The following is a 13718-nucleotide window of genomic DNA, read 5'->3' as shown; positions in this document are numbered from 1 at the left end:
AGAGCGAAGGGAATAAACTAAAAATAAAAGAAATGAAAAGAGAGGGAAGAATAGAAAAGGAAAAGAATAAAATGTAAAGAGGAGAGGGGGGAAATAGGAGGGAGAGTGAATAAGGCAGTGGATGGAAGTAGGTTTGAAGTAAGAGAGTTTGTAAGGATGTGAATGGGGAAGAAAGTAAGTGTTAGATTTCACACTTAAGGGTTTAGGGTTCAGGGGTTCATGGTGTCATAATATGGGTTAGGGGTGGAAGGAAGGTTGTTAGGTGGTAAGGTGGAAAGAAGGTTGTTAGTGGTAGGGCGGTGAAAGGTGGAAGGGAAAATTGTTAGGTTTGTGGTAGGGTGGTAGTATTAAGGTTGTTAAATCGGTGGTGGTTATAGTGTTAGTATGGAATAGTGTTAGGGGTGGTAGGTGGGTTGTAGGGGTGCAAGGTGGAAGGATGGTTTGTTAGGTGGTACGGTGGAAGGAAGGTTGTGTTAGGGGTGGTAGTAGGTGGTAGGAAGGGAAGGAATGGGATGGTTGAAGAAGGAAAGGGAAACATGTCCCCCTGGGGAATTTGATTCCTGAATATTGTTAACTTTCTGTGTGATAAGAAGGGGGAAGTTTAAAAATGGGGGAGGAGATGTATTATTCGCACCTAAAACATTTTTGGTATAAACCTTTGTTTATTACATTAAAAAAAACAACAAGTCTCTCCTTCTTTTACTTCATTTTTTAGATGAGGAATCTGTTTCAAGGAAGGTGGAAGGTGCTCAAAACCAAGGAAAAAAAACCGAAGGTGCACAAAACCAAGGAAAAAAGGCTGAAGGTGCTCAAAATCAAGGGAAAAAAGCAGAAGGAGCAGAGGGGGCTGGTTCTCAACTGCAGCAACAACAACAACATCAACAACAGCAACAACAGCAACCTCAACCTCCACAATTACCATTGCCGGCCGGTGGACCACCAGCAATGACGGGAGTATCGCCAGCTACTTTGGTTTCCTCTGAAGGAATGGACAGTACCACCACCACTATTGGTGGTGCTGCTGGTGCCGCTGCAACAATAGCTCTACCGGCACTTGGTTTCCTCCTATATAAAGTAAGTGCAACAGTTATAATTGAATATATAAATAATAATGCTCCCTATTATGTATTGTTATTTAAAATGAAAATATAGTACAAGCTGCGTGTATGTATATATATATATGGATATATATACATGTTCCTACCGTCCTCCTCCTTTCATAGTATGATCTTCTACCTTCTGGACTAAAAAACTTCTTTGGAGGCAGCAGCAGAAATAACAATAAAAGGAAAAAAAGATCCACCATCAGACAAAGAATCGACAACTTAACAGACGACGAAACATCTACAGAATATTCAACTGAACTTTCGACAGCAAATTCCACAGCAGGAGATGGTTCTACCACATTATATTCTGTCCCTTATATTAGATAAATTCCTCCCTTCTTCTTTAAAAGAAATGAAGAAGAAAAAAAAAGGACGAAGAGGAAAAAAAAAAAGAAACAAAAAAAAGGAAAAAGAAAGATGTGAATGAATAAAGGAGTGTAGGATTTCACATTTTAGGGGGTGTATATGTAGCATTTCACATTTTAGAGTGTTTTTGTAGGATTACACATTTTAAGGATTGTGTGTGTAGGATTTCGCATTTTAGGGTGTGTCTGTGTGGGATTTCGCATTTTAGGGTGTGAAGTAGTAATTTCTGTTGCCTGAACAAACATTGCACACCCTTATTAAAGAAACATTTTCTCCTTTTTTTTTTCTTCTTTTCTTTAGTACTTTGGAATGCTTGTTAAGCTAAGACGGCGTTACCGAAGAGCTTATCAAGTACGTGGTCCAACTGTGGAAGGACAACTTCTTGATCATGTGGACCAGGATGGTGATCCACATGCATATACCATAGTAAAGGAACGCAAACCTCGTTCTACGCCTATAAAAAGGAGGAACAAACGGTGCGTTGATCGCCGTGCCGGTCGTCGTGGTGGTGTACGTCGCCGCACTGTTATTGATATTCATTTAGAAGTCTTAGACGAATGTCAAAAAGGGGACACCAAACTGGTACAGGAAGACTTTTTGAAATTTTGGTTCAAGAATTTATGGGTTCTAAGTTCATAAAAGGAGAAAATGTTCCTAAGGAACAAGTTCCAAGTTCAGATTCCGGATTTAGGGAAGGAAGACTTTGTTTCTAAGGAAGAGGTTCCTAAGGAAGAGGTTCCATGTGCATATTCCGGGTTTAGGGAAGGAAGACTTTGTTCCTAGGGAGCAAGTTTCTATGGTTGATGTTCCTAAGGAACAGATTGCATGTTCAGATTCCGGGTTTAGGATGGAAGACTTTCTTCCTAAGGAAGATATTCCAAAGCGAAGTGTTCCTAAGGAGCAGGTTGCAAGTTCAGGGTTCCGGCTTTAGGGTGTAGTAAAAATATTTTTTTTTTTTTTTTTTTTTTTGTTTGTTTTGTGTATAAAATTGATTACGTGTTCATGTGTAAGGCATATAAGTGGAAGTGAAAAAAAAAAAATTTTCTTCCCCACTTTATTTTTATTTGTTTGTTAAAATTTCTTCTTAATTGAAGAATTAAAAAATGCTTATTCATTTTGTTAAAAAAATTTTGACTTCATAAATTTTTTTTTTTGTTTTTTAAAATACATAAGCACTTTTTTAAGGAGATCAGCACCTTCCTTTTTTTTTTTTTTTTTTTTTTTTCTGTGAGCATGTAATGCGGGCATACCATCCATCAGTGACGTTCCGCTAAAAAAAGGAACTAGTTCAAAAAAAGGAAAAATGCAAAACGCAAAAAATGCACGCTTAAAAAAAAGAGGTACAACATAGCAAATTTTTTTTCTTCTTTTTTTTTTTTTTTTTTTTTTGTATGCATATTATGTAACTTTTCATGCAGAGTGGGTCTGAAGAATGGAGGTGAAAATAGAGCTGCCCCAATTTTGTGTCGTTCGGCCCAGCCACATGTCCGTTGAGGCGAACACCCCAAGTTGCGACGTGCTTCATTGCTAAAGCGCAGTTGGGTGGTACACACAACACCCCGATAGCATCGCCGCCATTCTGGTGAAAGTCTCTTCTGTGTTATATATATGGAGGGACAATCGAAAAAGAAGTCCCATCCTTGAAAACAAAGAGGGACGCAAATTGAATAACTCATTTGTACTTCAACGTTGCTATATAAAGGAGCACATCATCCACTCCTATAGGGGAGACGCAAAAAAGGAGTTCCTTTACAGCCGAATTGGCCATACAGGAATGATCGATTAAATAAACTTTTTTTTTTTTTTTTTTTTTTTTTGCAACCTTTTTATGCATCTCAGCTTGGACAAGTTCGTCCTTCAGTGACAATCACTCTGTGGAGCGCGATAGATTAATTAGCCTACCATTTGTGTTCCGTAAATAATGGGGCGAGAATTGACAGGTTAATTGTTCAGGCAAACGGGGCGCATATTTATTAGGGCGAAAGAAAAGACCAACGGAGACCCCGATTTTGTAAAGAAAAGGGTAAGGAGCTCGCGGTGGGATGAAAAGGTGCCATTTGATTTTCCCCGGGGTGTGTAGTTACATATCTGTCTGTAACGTACGTATTGCTGCTACGAGGTGAACATTGAAATGGCGATGGGGGGGCTCAAAAAAAAAAAAGAAGAAAAAGAAAATATAGTTCTTTAGTTTCCTCGTGCAGGATACAAAATATGGGGCAGCAATTTTGAAATATGTTCACTATTTTGTAACTTCCTTTTGGGGAGAGCTGTAAGACTTCCCCCCCCAATCACTACCACCACCTCCGCTTGGCACTTCGCCGTTCCTACTATTGTTACCAACCCTGGTATATGCCCTTCCAAAATGGCGGTATCCCTCCAAGCACTCATTAGAGGCAGCTGCCAGCATGGTGACATGTACAACAATCCCCAAAGAAACGCACATTGTTAAGGCATATTGCAAAGGTATAGAGTCTCCTAGATAATTGCATACGAAGGAAACATTCACATTTGGAGTGGCCTCCCCGTGGAAAAAGGCGAAATACCTGCTCGGTAGTGAACAGAATTTTGCCACCTTTTGCATAACGCCGCGTATGCAGGAACGCACCAAGTTGTGCTCACGTATGTTCCCAGTCGTGCTGTGGTAAAAATTGCCTCCAGAAATAAATCACTTTTGTTCCCTCCTTTAACTGGGTTTTTCTTCCCTGGGTTCGTTTTGGCCAACTGAAGCACGCGCCTGTTCCCGAAGCGCACGAGTGGGTAAAGCATTCGTTTTCCCTTTTCGTCGCAGCAGTATGCCGTCGTATTTACGCACGATACGCGTATTACGCATGGTGCATAATATTGCATTCATGGTGTGCCCTAACGCAACCCCTGGGGTGTTTATCATTTGTTCAAAAATAAAATAGAGCACTCATTAACGGCTAACATATATGCCATTGCGGCTTTGCTAACAGAAGCGAGGTAACCCTTCTGTGCCTTCTTAAAAAGCGCGAAATTATCTTTTGGCCGGTCGGCAGGAAGGGGGCGCAGAGAGTTAGAGTCAGGTAGCTTTCCCAGCGATCGAAATGGACTGAAACCGAGGCGAAAAAAAAAAAAAAAAAAAAAAAAAAGAAAAACATAACCGACGCAAAATAACGCAACGCAAAAGCAGTTACCAAAGTAGTTAACAAAATAGTTACAAAAATATAGTTACCAAAAGCCAGTCGTCAGCAGTGAAACAAAACAAAGTGAACTTTACCCAAATGCAATAGCATACCCCGTAAGGCATTTTTACAAGCAGTTTAAACCCAATCCAAAGTGTTAAGTTGAAGCAACACGGAGAAAAAAAGCGCTGCGAACTCGCTAAAACATAATTTTCCTGTACGCATTAGCATTATTTTAAATTATTTTAAGCCAAACATATTATTATATAAACGTTACATATTTTTACTGACTGTTCAATAAATAAAGAATTGAATTTGAAGCCATTTTCAAGCAAAACACAAGTAAGTAAAAAAATAAAAAAGTTTTCCAAAGTAATTGCGCTTTTGAAAAGCATTTTTACGAAAGGGACATATATTCGTATGCTACGCTGAGTTTTCGTTGGAGATACAATTCTTTTTTTGGCTTACTTTATTTTACGTTCATCTTGTGAATATTGAACCGTTTGCTAATTTGCGGTGATCTGTGTCCCCAATTTGTTACTCCATTTGTTAGCCTCTCCATTATTGTGGCGCCACTTTTTTAAACCTCCCTAATAACGCGCATAGAAGTATATATATGCATATGCGTACATTTATATATGCTAAGCTGTAGGTACCCCCTTCTATTGAAGAAGAATATTTATTTCCTTTAACAAAAAAAAAAAAAAAAAAAAATCCTTTTTTTTTGCCCCACTCTTCAGACAATGTCAGACCACGAAACATATGATAACATTGATGCAGGAGCATCCCAGACGTACCCTGTACAGGCAGGTGCGATAAAGAAGAACGGACACGTAATGCTAAAGGAGCATCCTTGCAAGGTTGTAGACTATTCAACGTCCAAAACGGGAAAGCATGGTCATGCCAAGGCACACATTGTAGGCATTGATATTTTTACTGGAAAAAAGTATGAGGATATATGCCCAACTTCCCACAATATGGATGTACCTGTGGTGAAGAGAACTGAGTTGCAGTTGATTGACATAACGGAGGATGGTTTTGTTTCTTTACTATACGATAATGGAGAGACCAAGGATGACTTAAGCTTACCAAAGGATTCAGATGGAAACCCAGATGATGTGGCCAAGCAGATTCGTACCCTTTTCGATAGCGGCAAGTCTGTGTTAGTGAGTGTTTTGTCCGCATGTGGCCAGGAGAAGATCATCGCTGTTAAGGAGTTGTCATCTTAGGGTTAGGATTATTTCTTTCTTTTCTACCTTTGCTTCACGCGCGTGTGCGCCTTCGTTTTGGCCTACATCTGGGCGTGCCTAATCATGCGCCTCTACATACCTTCTGTACCATTTACACCCTTCTGCCTGTGCGGCCTTGCTTTTTTACGCTGAAACTTTTGTACCTTTGCGCTGCACCCACTTTAATGCTGAACCTCTTCGCCCACCAGCATGCGCATATACATTAAACTGTACGAACATTTAAAAAAGGATAATACAAAAAATTATTTTTTTGTAAAGTCATCCTGATGCATGGGTTGGACGGGCGGGACAGGCTGAACGGAACAGAGTCGAGCGCATCGGATTGGCCAGCGAGCGAACTATCTTAGCTGCTCATTCATTGGTGCGTTATTGTTCCACAGAAAAAAAATCCACCCACTTACGAATATGCTAAAGGAACACACACGTATGTGCATGCGCAACTCTTTAACGCAATCAACGGACTGTAGGGACAGGCGACACAACTGGATGGGCGGACCATGTTGATAGCCCTGCTATTTTGACGTATCAATTCCTGGTACCTTTCCTCCGCTAGCAAACAGAAAATGTGGTATGAAAGCACAGAAAAAAGGAAAAGTTTTTTTTCACACACACGTGTGTAGGTACACTTGCGGCTGCTTATATTCGAGCGAGGGGCAAGCGGAAAGGTCAAAAAGGTTTTATGTGCAAAAAGTTGCTCAAATGGGGAAGATATTTTCATCGTTTGTGGTTTGCACAGCTGCACAGTAGTGGGCGCATAAGAGAGTTGCCCATGTTTTGATCTCCCCAGTTAGCACGGTTAGCACTATCACACCGTTGCAATCTGGCGCCTCTCCCTCTGCGCGCTTCAGACCAGTATGGTCTCGATCCCGAACTGGTTTATCTCGAAGAAGCATAACTCCGGTTTTCGTTTCTTCCTTTTTATTTTTATGTACCTGAGGTTGTATCTTTTTTTGAAGAAGGCATCCTTGGCATCTTCCTCATCATCGCTTTGGTTGGAATAATCGCCAAGATCGTCATCATCACCATCATCGGCAGGATCTTCATCATCGGTAGCTTTTCCATCGCCTTCCAAGTGGGCATTACCCGACAGTTCGTTGAAGCTCTGTTCGCTGGGCGAGGAGTTTGCGTCCTTCATCATGCTGCCATTCACGTGTACGTTCCGGTTTCGGTTCCCTTTCTCGTGGCCACGTCTAGTTTTTCTTTCCCCCTTGGCAGGAAAGTTAAACTCGGAAAGTTTTTTTTCGTTGACAAATTTAACGAGAACATGACTGTAGACATATTTGGAGTAGAGATGGAAAAACCTCTCTTCTTTTTTTTTAAAATATTTGTTATCATTGTTGGTAAGGAGGACACAGACTTTATTTTCTGTCGATAATTTAGACAAGGTTTTTAGCAATTGGTTTAGTTCGTTGTCCCATTTGTTCTTCCCATGGGATCCCCCCCTGTGTAGGTAATTCATATTGTCCACCACAAGTAAACCTAGGTCGGAAGGTACGTATCTACTGAAATGCTTGCTCCATGACTGTTCACATTTTTGCAACTCGCTGCTAATAAAATTAACCACGTTGACCAGTTCGCCAAAATTAAATATTTTTAAAAGTTGGAAATTTTTGTACACATCTGAGAAGGTGATACAGTTAATGTACCTGTCCAAGTGGTGATTAAATGTGTGCATGAGGGGGTCATATGTTGTGTTGTATTTCATTCGTAGCGGTGAGAGGAAGTCCTTTATTTCTCTGTCGCCCTCTAGTAGTAGCAGGAAGAGGGAGCATTTTTTTTCAGAGCAAAATTCCTTATACGTGTTCATTAGTTTTTTTATTTTTTCGAGCGAGGCCTGGATCATGTTTCTGTACCTCTCGATGTAGAAGCTGTTATCCAGGTCGAGGTAGATGGTCCTTCGTTTGGAGAAGCGCTGGTAGCATTCGCCAAGCTCGCCATGTTTGTCACGTTCGCAATGTTTGCCACGTTTACCACGTTCGCCTTTTTCACCCTTTTGGTCATCTTGTCTGCCACTATAGCAGGCACCATTGACACTGTCACAGTTGCTTTTCCCCCCTTGTGACTGGACGAACTGCGCGGAAAAGTACCTCACCAGCTGCTTAAAGTCGCCGAAGTTTTTATTCCCCAGGGCGAACTCTGTCCCAACTTGGCGCAGATGATTTGCCGTTTGCAGGCAAAATTTATTTTCGACATTTTTTTTTTCCAAAAATTGTACAAAGTCGAAAAAGGCAGAGTAAAACAGGTGGAAGTAATGCAACACGTCGTTAAAAAAGAGGTTCACACAAATGTGTGCACACAGGCTACTTTTCCCGCTGTTTCTCCTCCCCGTAATTGTATAGATCCCTCTACTGGTGTATATCCCATCACATAATGTATTAAAAGTATATATGTTTGTGTATATTTTATTTTTTAATTCTTCCTTCAACTGTTTTACATTTTTAATGCTGAATGGACTGGTGTATCCTTTGCTGACGATGGGTCTGACGACCCTTTCGTTGGAGGCCCATTTTTTTCTTATCATGTTTGATGGGATAAACTTTGCTTTATCTAGACCCGTCCTTTGAACCTTTCATATTTCGTTCCGTTTGGAGAATGTTCGTGATGTCACCCCTTCGGGCGTCTACTTGCCTGTCCCTTCGTTCCGCTCACTTGTTGCTTGTCGCCCCTTTGTTGTATTTTATATCTTGTCCCATTTTCCGTCACTTTCATTTTTTTTGAGACTTTTGTTTTGGGAGGGACAACATTTTGGCTAAAATGTTATGAAAAGTCGCGAAAAAAATGTCCCAAAAAAAATGTCGCAAAAAAAGTCGACATTGAGTAAAACACGGATCAGGTGTTTTATGTAGCTCAACTGAAGCAGCGCCGAAATGGTAAGCATGACCTCGAGGGGAAAACAAAAAAGGGAAAAGTGGAAAGGGAAATTAAATCCTTTTCGGCCCAATTGACCATTCCAGGATAGGAAGTATCCCCCCTTTTGTATCCCCCAAAAGTGGATGCAAATAAATGAATGGCAGTCAAAACGGTGGAGTGAGTGCTCATTGGGAAGGCACACACCCTGCAGTAGGTTTTCTGAGACAGAGCGAATATGAAAATGTTCCACCATGGGGTTTGCACACATAGGTTAAAGCACACAGGTGTGTAGAATAAACATGTGTACAGACTACCCACCCTGACAAAGAGCATCGTTCAGTGGAGCGGGAGCGTGATCACTGCAGGAGGGCCTCATCCATTCCTCGGGCGTTCCTCACACACAGCTACCACAAACACACTCGAATGAACAAATTGGTGCATTAAAATTAAAGGGAGTGCCACTTTTTTTTTTTTTTTTTTTTGTAATTCGCAAGAAGAAGGGGTAAAGTCACAAAGGTGTGCCCCTTTTTAACCTTTACCTTCTTAACTGTATTGCCTGGTCCCATAGAATGGATCTGTTTGGAGAAGACTCCGAGAATAATTGCTGCGAGGGATGGGGTAGGAGAGCACATGGTAGAGCTAGTCGCAGCGGGGCGGTAAGGGGAAGACTGATAAAACAGAAGCGAAACAGTGAGGAGCGTGAGGAAGAGACAAACCTCTTTAGCGTCAGTTCTGGAGAGGACAAAAGGAGAACTCCTGGCAGGAAGAGGGGCCTCTTTAGTGAAAGCGTGAACGATGAGGATAGTTCCGGGGAAGATAGGAAGAAAAACAAAAAGAGGAGGGTGAGGAGTAAATGTCTGTTCAGTAGCACCTCTGATGGGGGCAGCCATAAAAGTGAGGAAGCGAGTGAGGCAGGAAAATTGGGGGATAATAGTCCCCAGGAGGGGAAATCTAATTGTCTGTTTAGCAACGACGTGGAGGAAGTAAAACAAGGGGATCAATATCCCCAGGAGAAGATCTCCAACTCTCTGTTTAGCAGTACCTCAGAGGAGACCCCCCAAAGCGGGTCAGAAGTGAAAGGAAAGAACAAAAGTCCAAATGGAGAGGGTAGAAAAGTTCAAAGCAGAATGTACATAAGGGAAGGAAATTTCTTCCTTAATATTGGTGAAAAAGGGAAAAAGAAAACACGAAAGAAAACGTCCTTCTCGAACATTGGATTACAGGGGAGGTCTAATATTGCAAACAAGTGTGGCTACCGTATGAATGCGGGTAGAAGTGGAAAAAGGGACCTCCCTTACTATGACCTGCATGGCACGAACGAGGAAGGGATGTACCGCCTAATAAGTTTTGAGAAGCTAAAAAAGAGAGCTTCAAGGAAGTTAAATTTTATGAGCATAGTTAATATGGCGAATGGGGGGGGCAACTCGTCTGATAATTCATCTGGTTCATCGTCTGGCTTGTCGTCGCATTCGTCAGTATGTACGTTAGTACGTTCTCAAGTGGGTGATGACGCGGGGGACGAAGGAACCGACAGCACGGCCAACTCGGAAGAAGACATTTTAAACCGCACGGGTGTGAGTTACGTGGCGTCGAGCGAATCAACCCAAGAGAGCAAAAACGACATTGCATCTGTGAATGATGAGATAAGCAACAACAGGACCATGGACGTGTACCGTTACTACTACCTGGGTAACCACGTGGACAATCTGGTTCGGAATAAGAATGTGGAAAAAATGGAGGAAAGTGCAATTTGCATTGGGGGTGAAAATCTACATGACCGTTTGTTTGGCCTGGGGGAGGGGAATTCGAAGGAGCTACATAGAGGGGAAGTCACTTTAGACGGGATGCATAAAGGCATGAGTAAGGAGGAGACCCAACAATTGGACAGAGGAACATCCATAAAAATGAAGCAGCCACGTAATAAAATAGGGAAACGAAATAATGGCATGCTGCAAAGAAATTTAAAGCTGTATAGAAATTTTAAAAATATAAATGTAGAAGTATCACGACAGAATAACCTCAAAGGATTGAACTTCAAAGAAATGGTCGTGAATTTCATTCGACTGGTGAATAAGAACGTGATGGAGATAGGGGAACGGGGAGAAATGGACCTGTCCAAGGAAGGGAACAATTCGAAAGACGATTTTAATGACACCAGCGATGTAGAAGAGTGGTATGTTACCAGAGGGGACGTCACGAAAGGGGAAGAAACGAAAACACAGGCATCTTTGCAGGAAGCGGAGGGACAACATAACCACTTGGAGGTAGCTAAATGTGTGTGCATTTTCTGTTCAGAAAAGAAAAAAATCCTCACAAACGAAGAAATGCATGTAAGTACATTTAAGTATATGGACGAAAGGAAAGAAGAAGACACTGTGATCAAGCCGTTTTTCATGCACAACTATGTGTTCACCGCGTTCATCAATTATTTTATTCACTACGGGAGGGTTACGCGTGTGCAGGGGGGGAAAAAAACAGGAGGGAAAAATATCCTATTTTACAAATTTGACAAAATGGTGACAAAAAAATATGGCATTAAGCGGGTAATTCTTTTTGTGGCGAAAAGAGTGACGCTCACAAGTGTAGGTATCCACATGGAAGGGTCGAACATGTTACAGGAAGAGGAGGAGTTTGTCGTCGTTATAAACTTTTTTAAGTGGGGAATGATGCGAAGACGTTACAAAGAGATTGTAAAGTTAAAAAGGAGGAAAAAGGAAAAGGAAAGTTTGAGCATTTTTAAAACATTTTTTTTTGTCGTTAAAGCGATTGATGAGTATTGCATACTGTGTAACATCCAAGTGGATCATCCGAAAGGCAAAAAAAATTTTCACGAAGGGAAAGGAAAATACATGAGTGAACCATTTTGCAAAAAGGAGGATAGTAACCCTCGGAACGGGTGCACCTCCTTTGATTCTTCTTATTTGTCCAATAATGAGGTGAGGGTTGGCCAAATTGAGGACGCGCTAAACCGCGACTTGGCCAACTCCCGTCTGCAGTTCGCCCTGGTCGATTCTCTGCGCGTCTCTGCGGGGAGTACGCTGTACCTCTTCCCGGCTCATATGCTCGTGCTGGTCTGATGGGGTGGATGAGCGTTACTAAATGGAGGTTGGTCTCGGTTGAGGGACGTTACAATATTTAATTTTAGCTCTTCTTATCGTGTGAGCTGTTTAAGTGGCTGTAAGTAGGGAGGACGCATCCCGCAGAAGAAGTGCTCACCCCACTGAAGCTCGTCGCGAAAGGGAAGAAAAGGAGAGCACGGCTTGGATTCTCCCCTGGCTGAGCAGACCCCAATTGAAGCGGACACCATTTCATCACCGCAGTTGCAAAGAGAGGGGGGCAGGCATTTCCTCCAAATTATTATGTCCATTCTGTTAGCTTCTTTTTTCCCCTGAGTGAGAGATGGGTCAAAAAGAGCGGCACAATGAAAGGAAATAGAAAAAGTGAAGAAAAAAATGCCGCTTTCAAATGGGCTGAAATGACAGCGCACTGAGGAGGGGGTGATGACAAAGGGGAACAGGGACAGACAAGTTTACAGGCCGACACATGAGAAAGGCAGCCGCGTGTGTCAGAAGAACGAACCCGTGATGGGGTTGTAGGAGCCGCTCATCTTGTGGGATAAATAGTTTCTCCTGTTGTTTACGGAAATCTGCAAAGGGGGGAAAACATATAAGAGGTTTGCACGTACGTATGGACGTATGTGTGTATGCATTTTTTTTTTTTTTTCCTCCATCAGGGGATAGCAAGCCGCACCATGCATCACGCATCGTACGTGGTACATCGCGCATAGCGAAGCAGCCCCTGGTTCACTTATCTGTTTTTACATTTTTTTTCATTTCCATTTTGATGGACTCGTTATAATTGAGGTACTCATGGTTGATGATGTCGTGGTGGCACCTGCGGGGGATGAACGGAATATTCAGGGCTGTTTTATATGGAAGAAAATAACACGTGTTCATTCCTGTTGCTTAGTTGATTCTCAATTGGGGAGAAATTTTTTCTTTTTTTATTCCCCAGGTTGATGCTCCAAAATTACTTAGTCTTATTCTTCTCGCTTTTGAATGGCATTTTTTGCAGCGCGCACGTTTTGTCCTTTTCTTTCTTTTAGGCGACATGGGGGAGGTGGGGCGAAAGAGAAGGCATGTTGTAAGTGTAGGTTGCACCAGCCAAGGGCACATTATTTGAAATTAAAAAAAGGGGGAGGGATAACTGGACGAACCGCTTCCCCCGACGAATGAGGTGCACTACTTCTCGGCTCACACTTAGGGGCAGTTACAGATGGTCAACCGAATGTCTCACCACGTATTGCTCATATGTACATACATACTTGTGCATTCACTTCCGCTAGTTTCCACCTTTCTTCATTTCTTTGGAGGTTCTCCTTCCTGAGGGGAGTGTCAGTATCATGACGCGTGCGGTTGTGTGTACTTTGGCGTGTGTGCGTTTCTCCGCCAGGGTGCTGATCAGCACCGTTGCACTGCCTCCTTCCCTACCTCCTATTTTCAATTTTGACGAAGGACTTGAGTTTTTCCCTCTCCCTGGTTTTGTAGTCCTCGAACGCGGCTTCGTTCTTCCTGAGGTATGTTTTGCCTGCGGGGGGAAGTGAAGGTATTTGACTTAGCTCAAATGGATTTTAGGAGGTGAGCATGTGAAGTGGTGCACCGCATCTGGCCGCGCGAATTACCCTGCCCCGTGCATGTAACATCAGCTATTACATTATCGACAACATTATTCTTCACATGCTTCTCATGTCTTTGCATTAATCGTTCCTTTTCTAACACGTCGCGGTGCATTGTATTGACTTTGGTGGAGACAGGCGGAGTGGCGAAAGGTTTTTTAGGATGAACTTGTTGCACACACGTGTGGCGAAAAGGGCAAATGCGTTTTTTTTCCTTTTCTTAGATCCCACAGGTGCATGTTGTGTCCTAAAGGAAGGTTCGATGAATCCGTAGCGAAGTTGGTCTCGAAGGTGCACATGGAACGAAAAAAAAAAAAAAAAAGAAAAT

At 42.2% G+C, this 13718-nt stretch overlaps 7 protein-coding genes across 7 annotated transcripts; 5 read left to right on the top strand and 2 right to left on the bottom strand.

Moving 5' to 3' along the window:
• Window positions 1-715: 715 nt before the first annotated feature.
• On the top strand, window positions 716-1433 carry PCOAH_00006730 (hypothetical protein; the record flags this gene model as incomplete). The annotated part of the gene is made up of 2 exons (XM_020057483.1): window positions 716-931; window positions 1224-1433. The coding sequence occupies 2 exons, from the start codon at window positions 716-718 to the stop codon at window positions 1431-1433; spliced, it is 426 nt and encodes a 141-aa protein (XP_019913350.1).
• Window positions 1434-1529: 96 nt separating this feature from the next.
• PCOAH_00006720 (SICA antigen) lies at window positions 1530-2111 on the top strand (the record flags this gene model as incomplete). Its single annotated transcript, XM_020057482.1, has 2 exons — window positions 1530-1541; window positions 1773-2111. The coding sequence occupies 2 exons, from the start codon at window positions 1530-1532 to the stop codon at window positions 2109-2111; spliced, it is 351 nt and encodes a 116-aa protein (XP_019913093.1).
• Window positions 2112-2120: 9 nt separating this feature from the next.
• On the top strand, window positions 2121-2410 carry PCOAH_00006710 (hypothetical protein; the record flags this gene model as incomplete). The annotated part of the gene is made up of 2 exons (XM_020057481.1): window positions 2121-2207; window positions 2234-2410. The coding sequence occupies 2 exons, from the start codon at window positions 2121-2123 to the stop codon at window positions 2408-2410; spliced, it is 264 nt and encodes an 87-aa protein (XP_019913188.1).
• Window positions 2411-5358: 2948 nt separating this feature from the next.
• On the top strand, window positions 5359-5844 carry PCOAH_00006700 (Eukaryotic translation initiation factor 5A; the record flags this gene model as incomplete). Its single annotated transcript, XM_020057480.1, has 1 exon — window positions 5359-5844. One exon carries the CDS (start codon window positions 5359-5361, stop codon window positions 5842-5844), a length of 486 nt encoding a protein of 161 aa, XP_019913292.1.
• An 865-nt stretch (window positions 5845-6709) lies between these two features.
• Window positions 6710-8386, bottom strand: PCOAH_00006690 (Uncharacterized protein; the record flags this gene model as incomplete). The annotated part of the gene is made up of 1 exon (XM_020057479.1): window positions 6710-8386. One exon carries the CDS (start codon window positions 8384-8386, stop codon window positions 6710-6712), a length of 1677 nt encoding a protein of 558 aa, XP_019913231.1.
• Window positions 8387-9284: 898 nt separating this feature from the next.
• PCOAH_00006680 (Uncharacterized protein) lies at window positions 9285-11792 on the top strand (the record flags this gene model as incomplete). The annotated part of the gene is made up of 1 exon (XM_020057478.1): window positions 9285-11792. One exon carries the CDS (start codon window positions 9285-9287, stop codon window positions 11790-11792), a length of 2508 nt encoding a protein of 835 aa, XP_019913135.1.
• A 488-nt stretch (window positions 11793-12280) lies between these two features.
• On the bottom strand, window positions 12281-13505 carry PCOAH_00006670 (Uncharacterized protein; the record flags this gene model as incomplete). The annotated part of the gene is made up of 6 exons (XM_020057477.1): window positions 12281-12361; window positions 12537-12609; window positions 12749-12813; window positions 13040-13097; window positions 13206-13302; window positions 13397-13505. 6 exons carry the CDS (start codon window positions 13503-13505, stop codon window positions 12281-12283), a joined length of 483 nt encoding a protein of 160 aa, XP_019913038.1.
• Window positions 13506-13718: the final 213 nt, after the last annotated feature.

This window comes from Plasmodium coatneyi, chromosome 4 (assembly GCF_001680005.1).
Source record: "Plasmodium coatneyi strain Hackeri chromosome 4, complete sequence".
NCBI lineage: Eukaryota > Apicomplexa > Aconoidasida > Haemosporida > Plasmodiidae > Plasmodium > Plasmodium coatneyi.
This window is presented reverse-complemented; position numbering and strand designations above follow the sequence as displayed.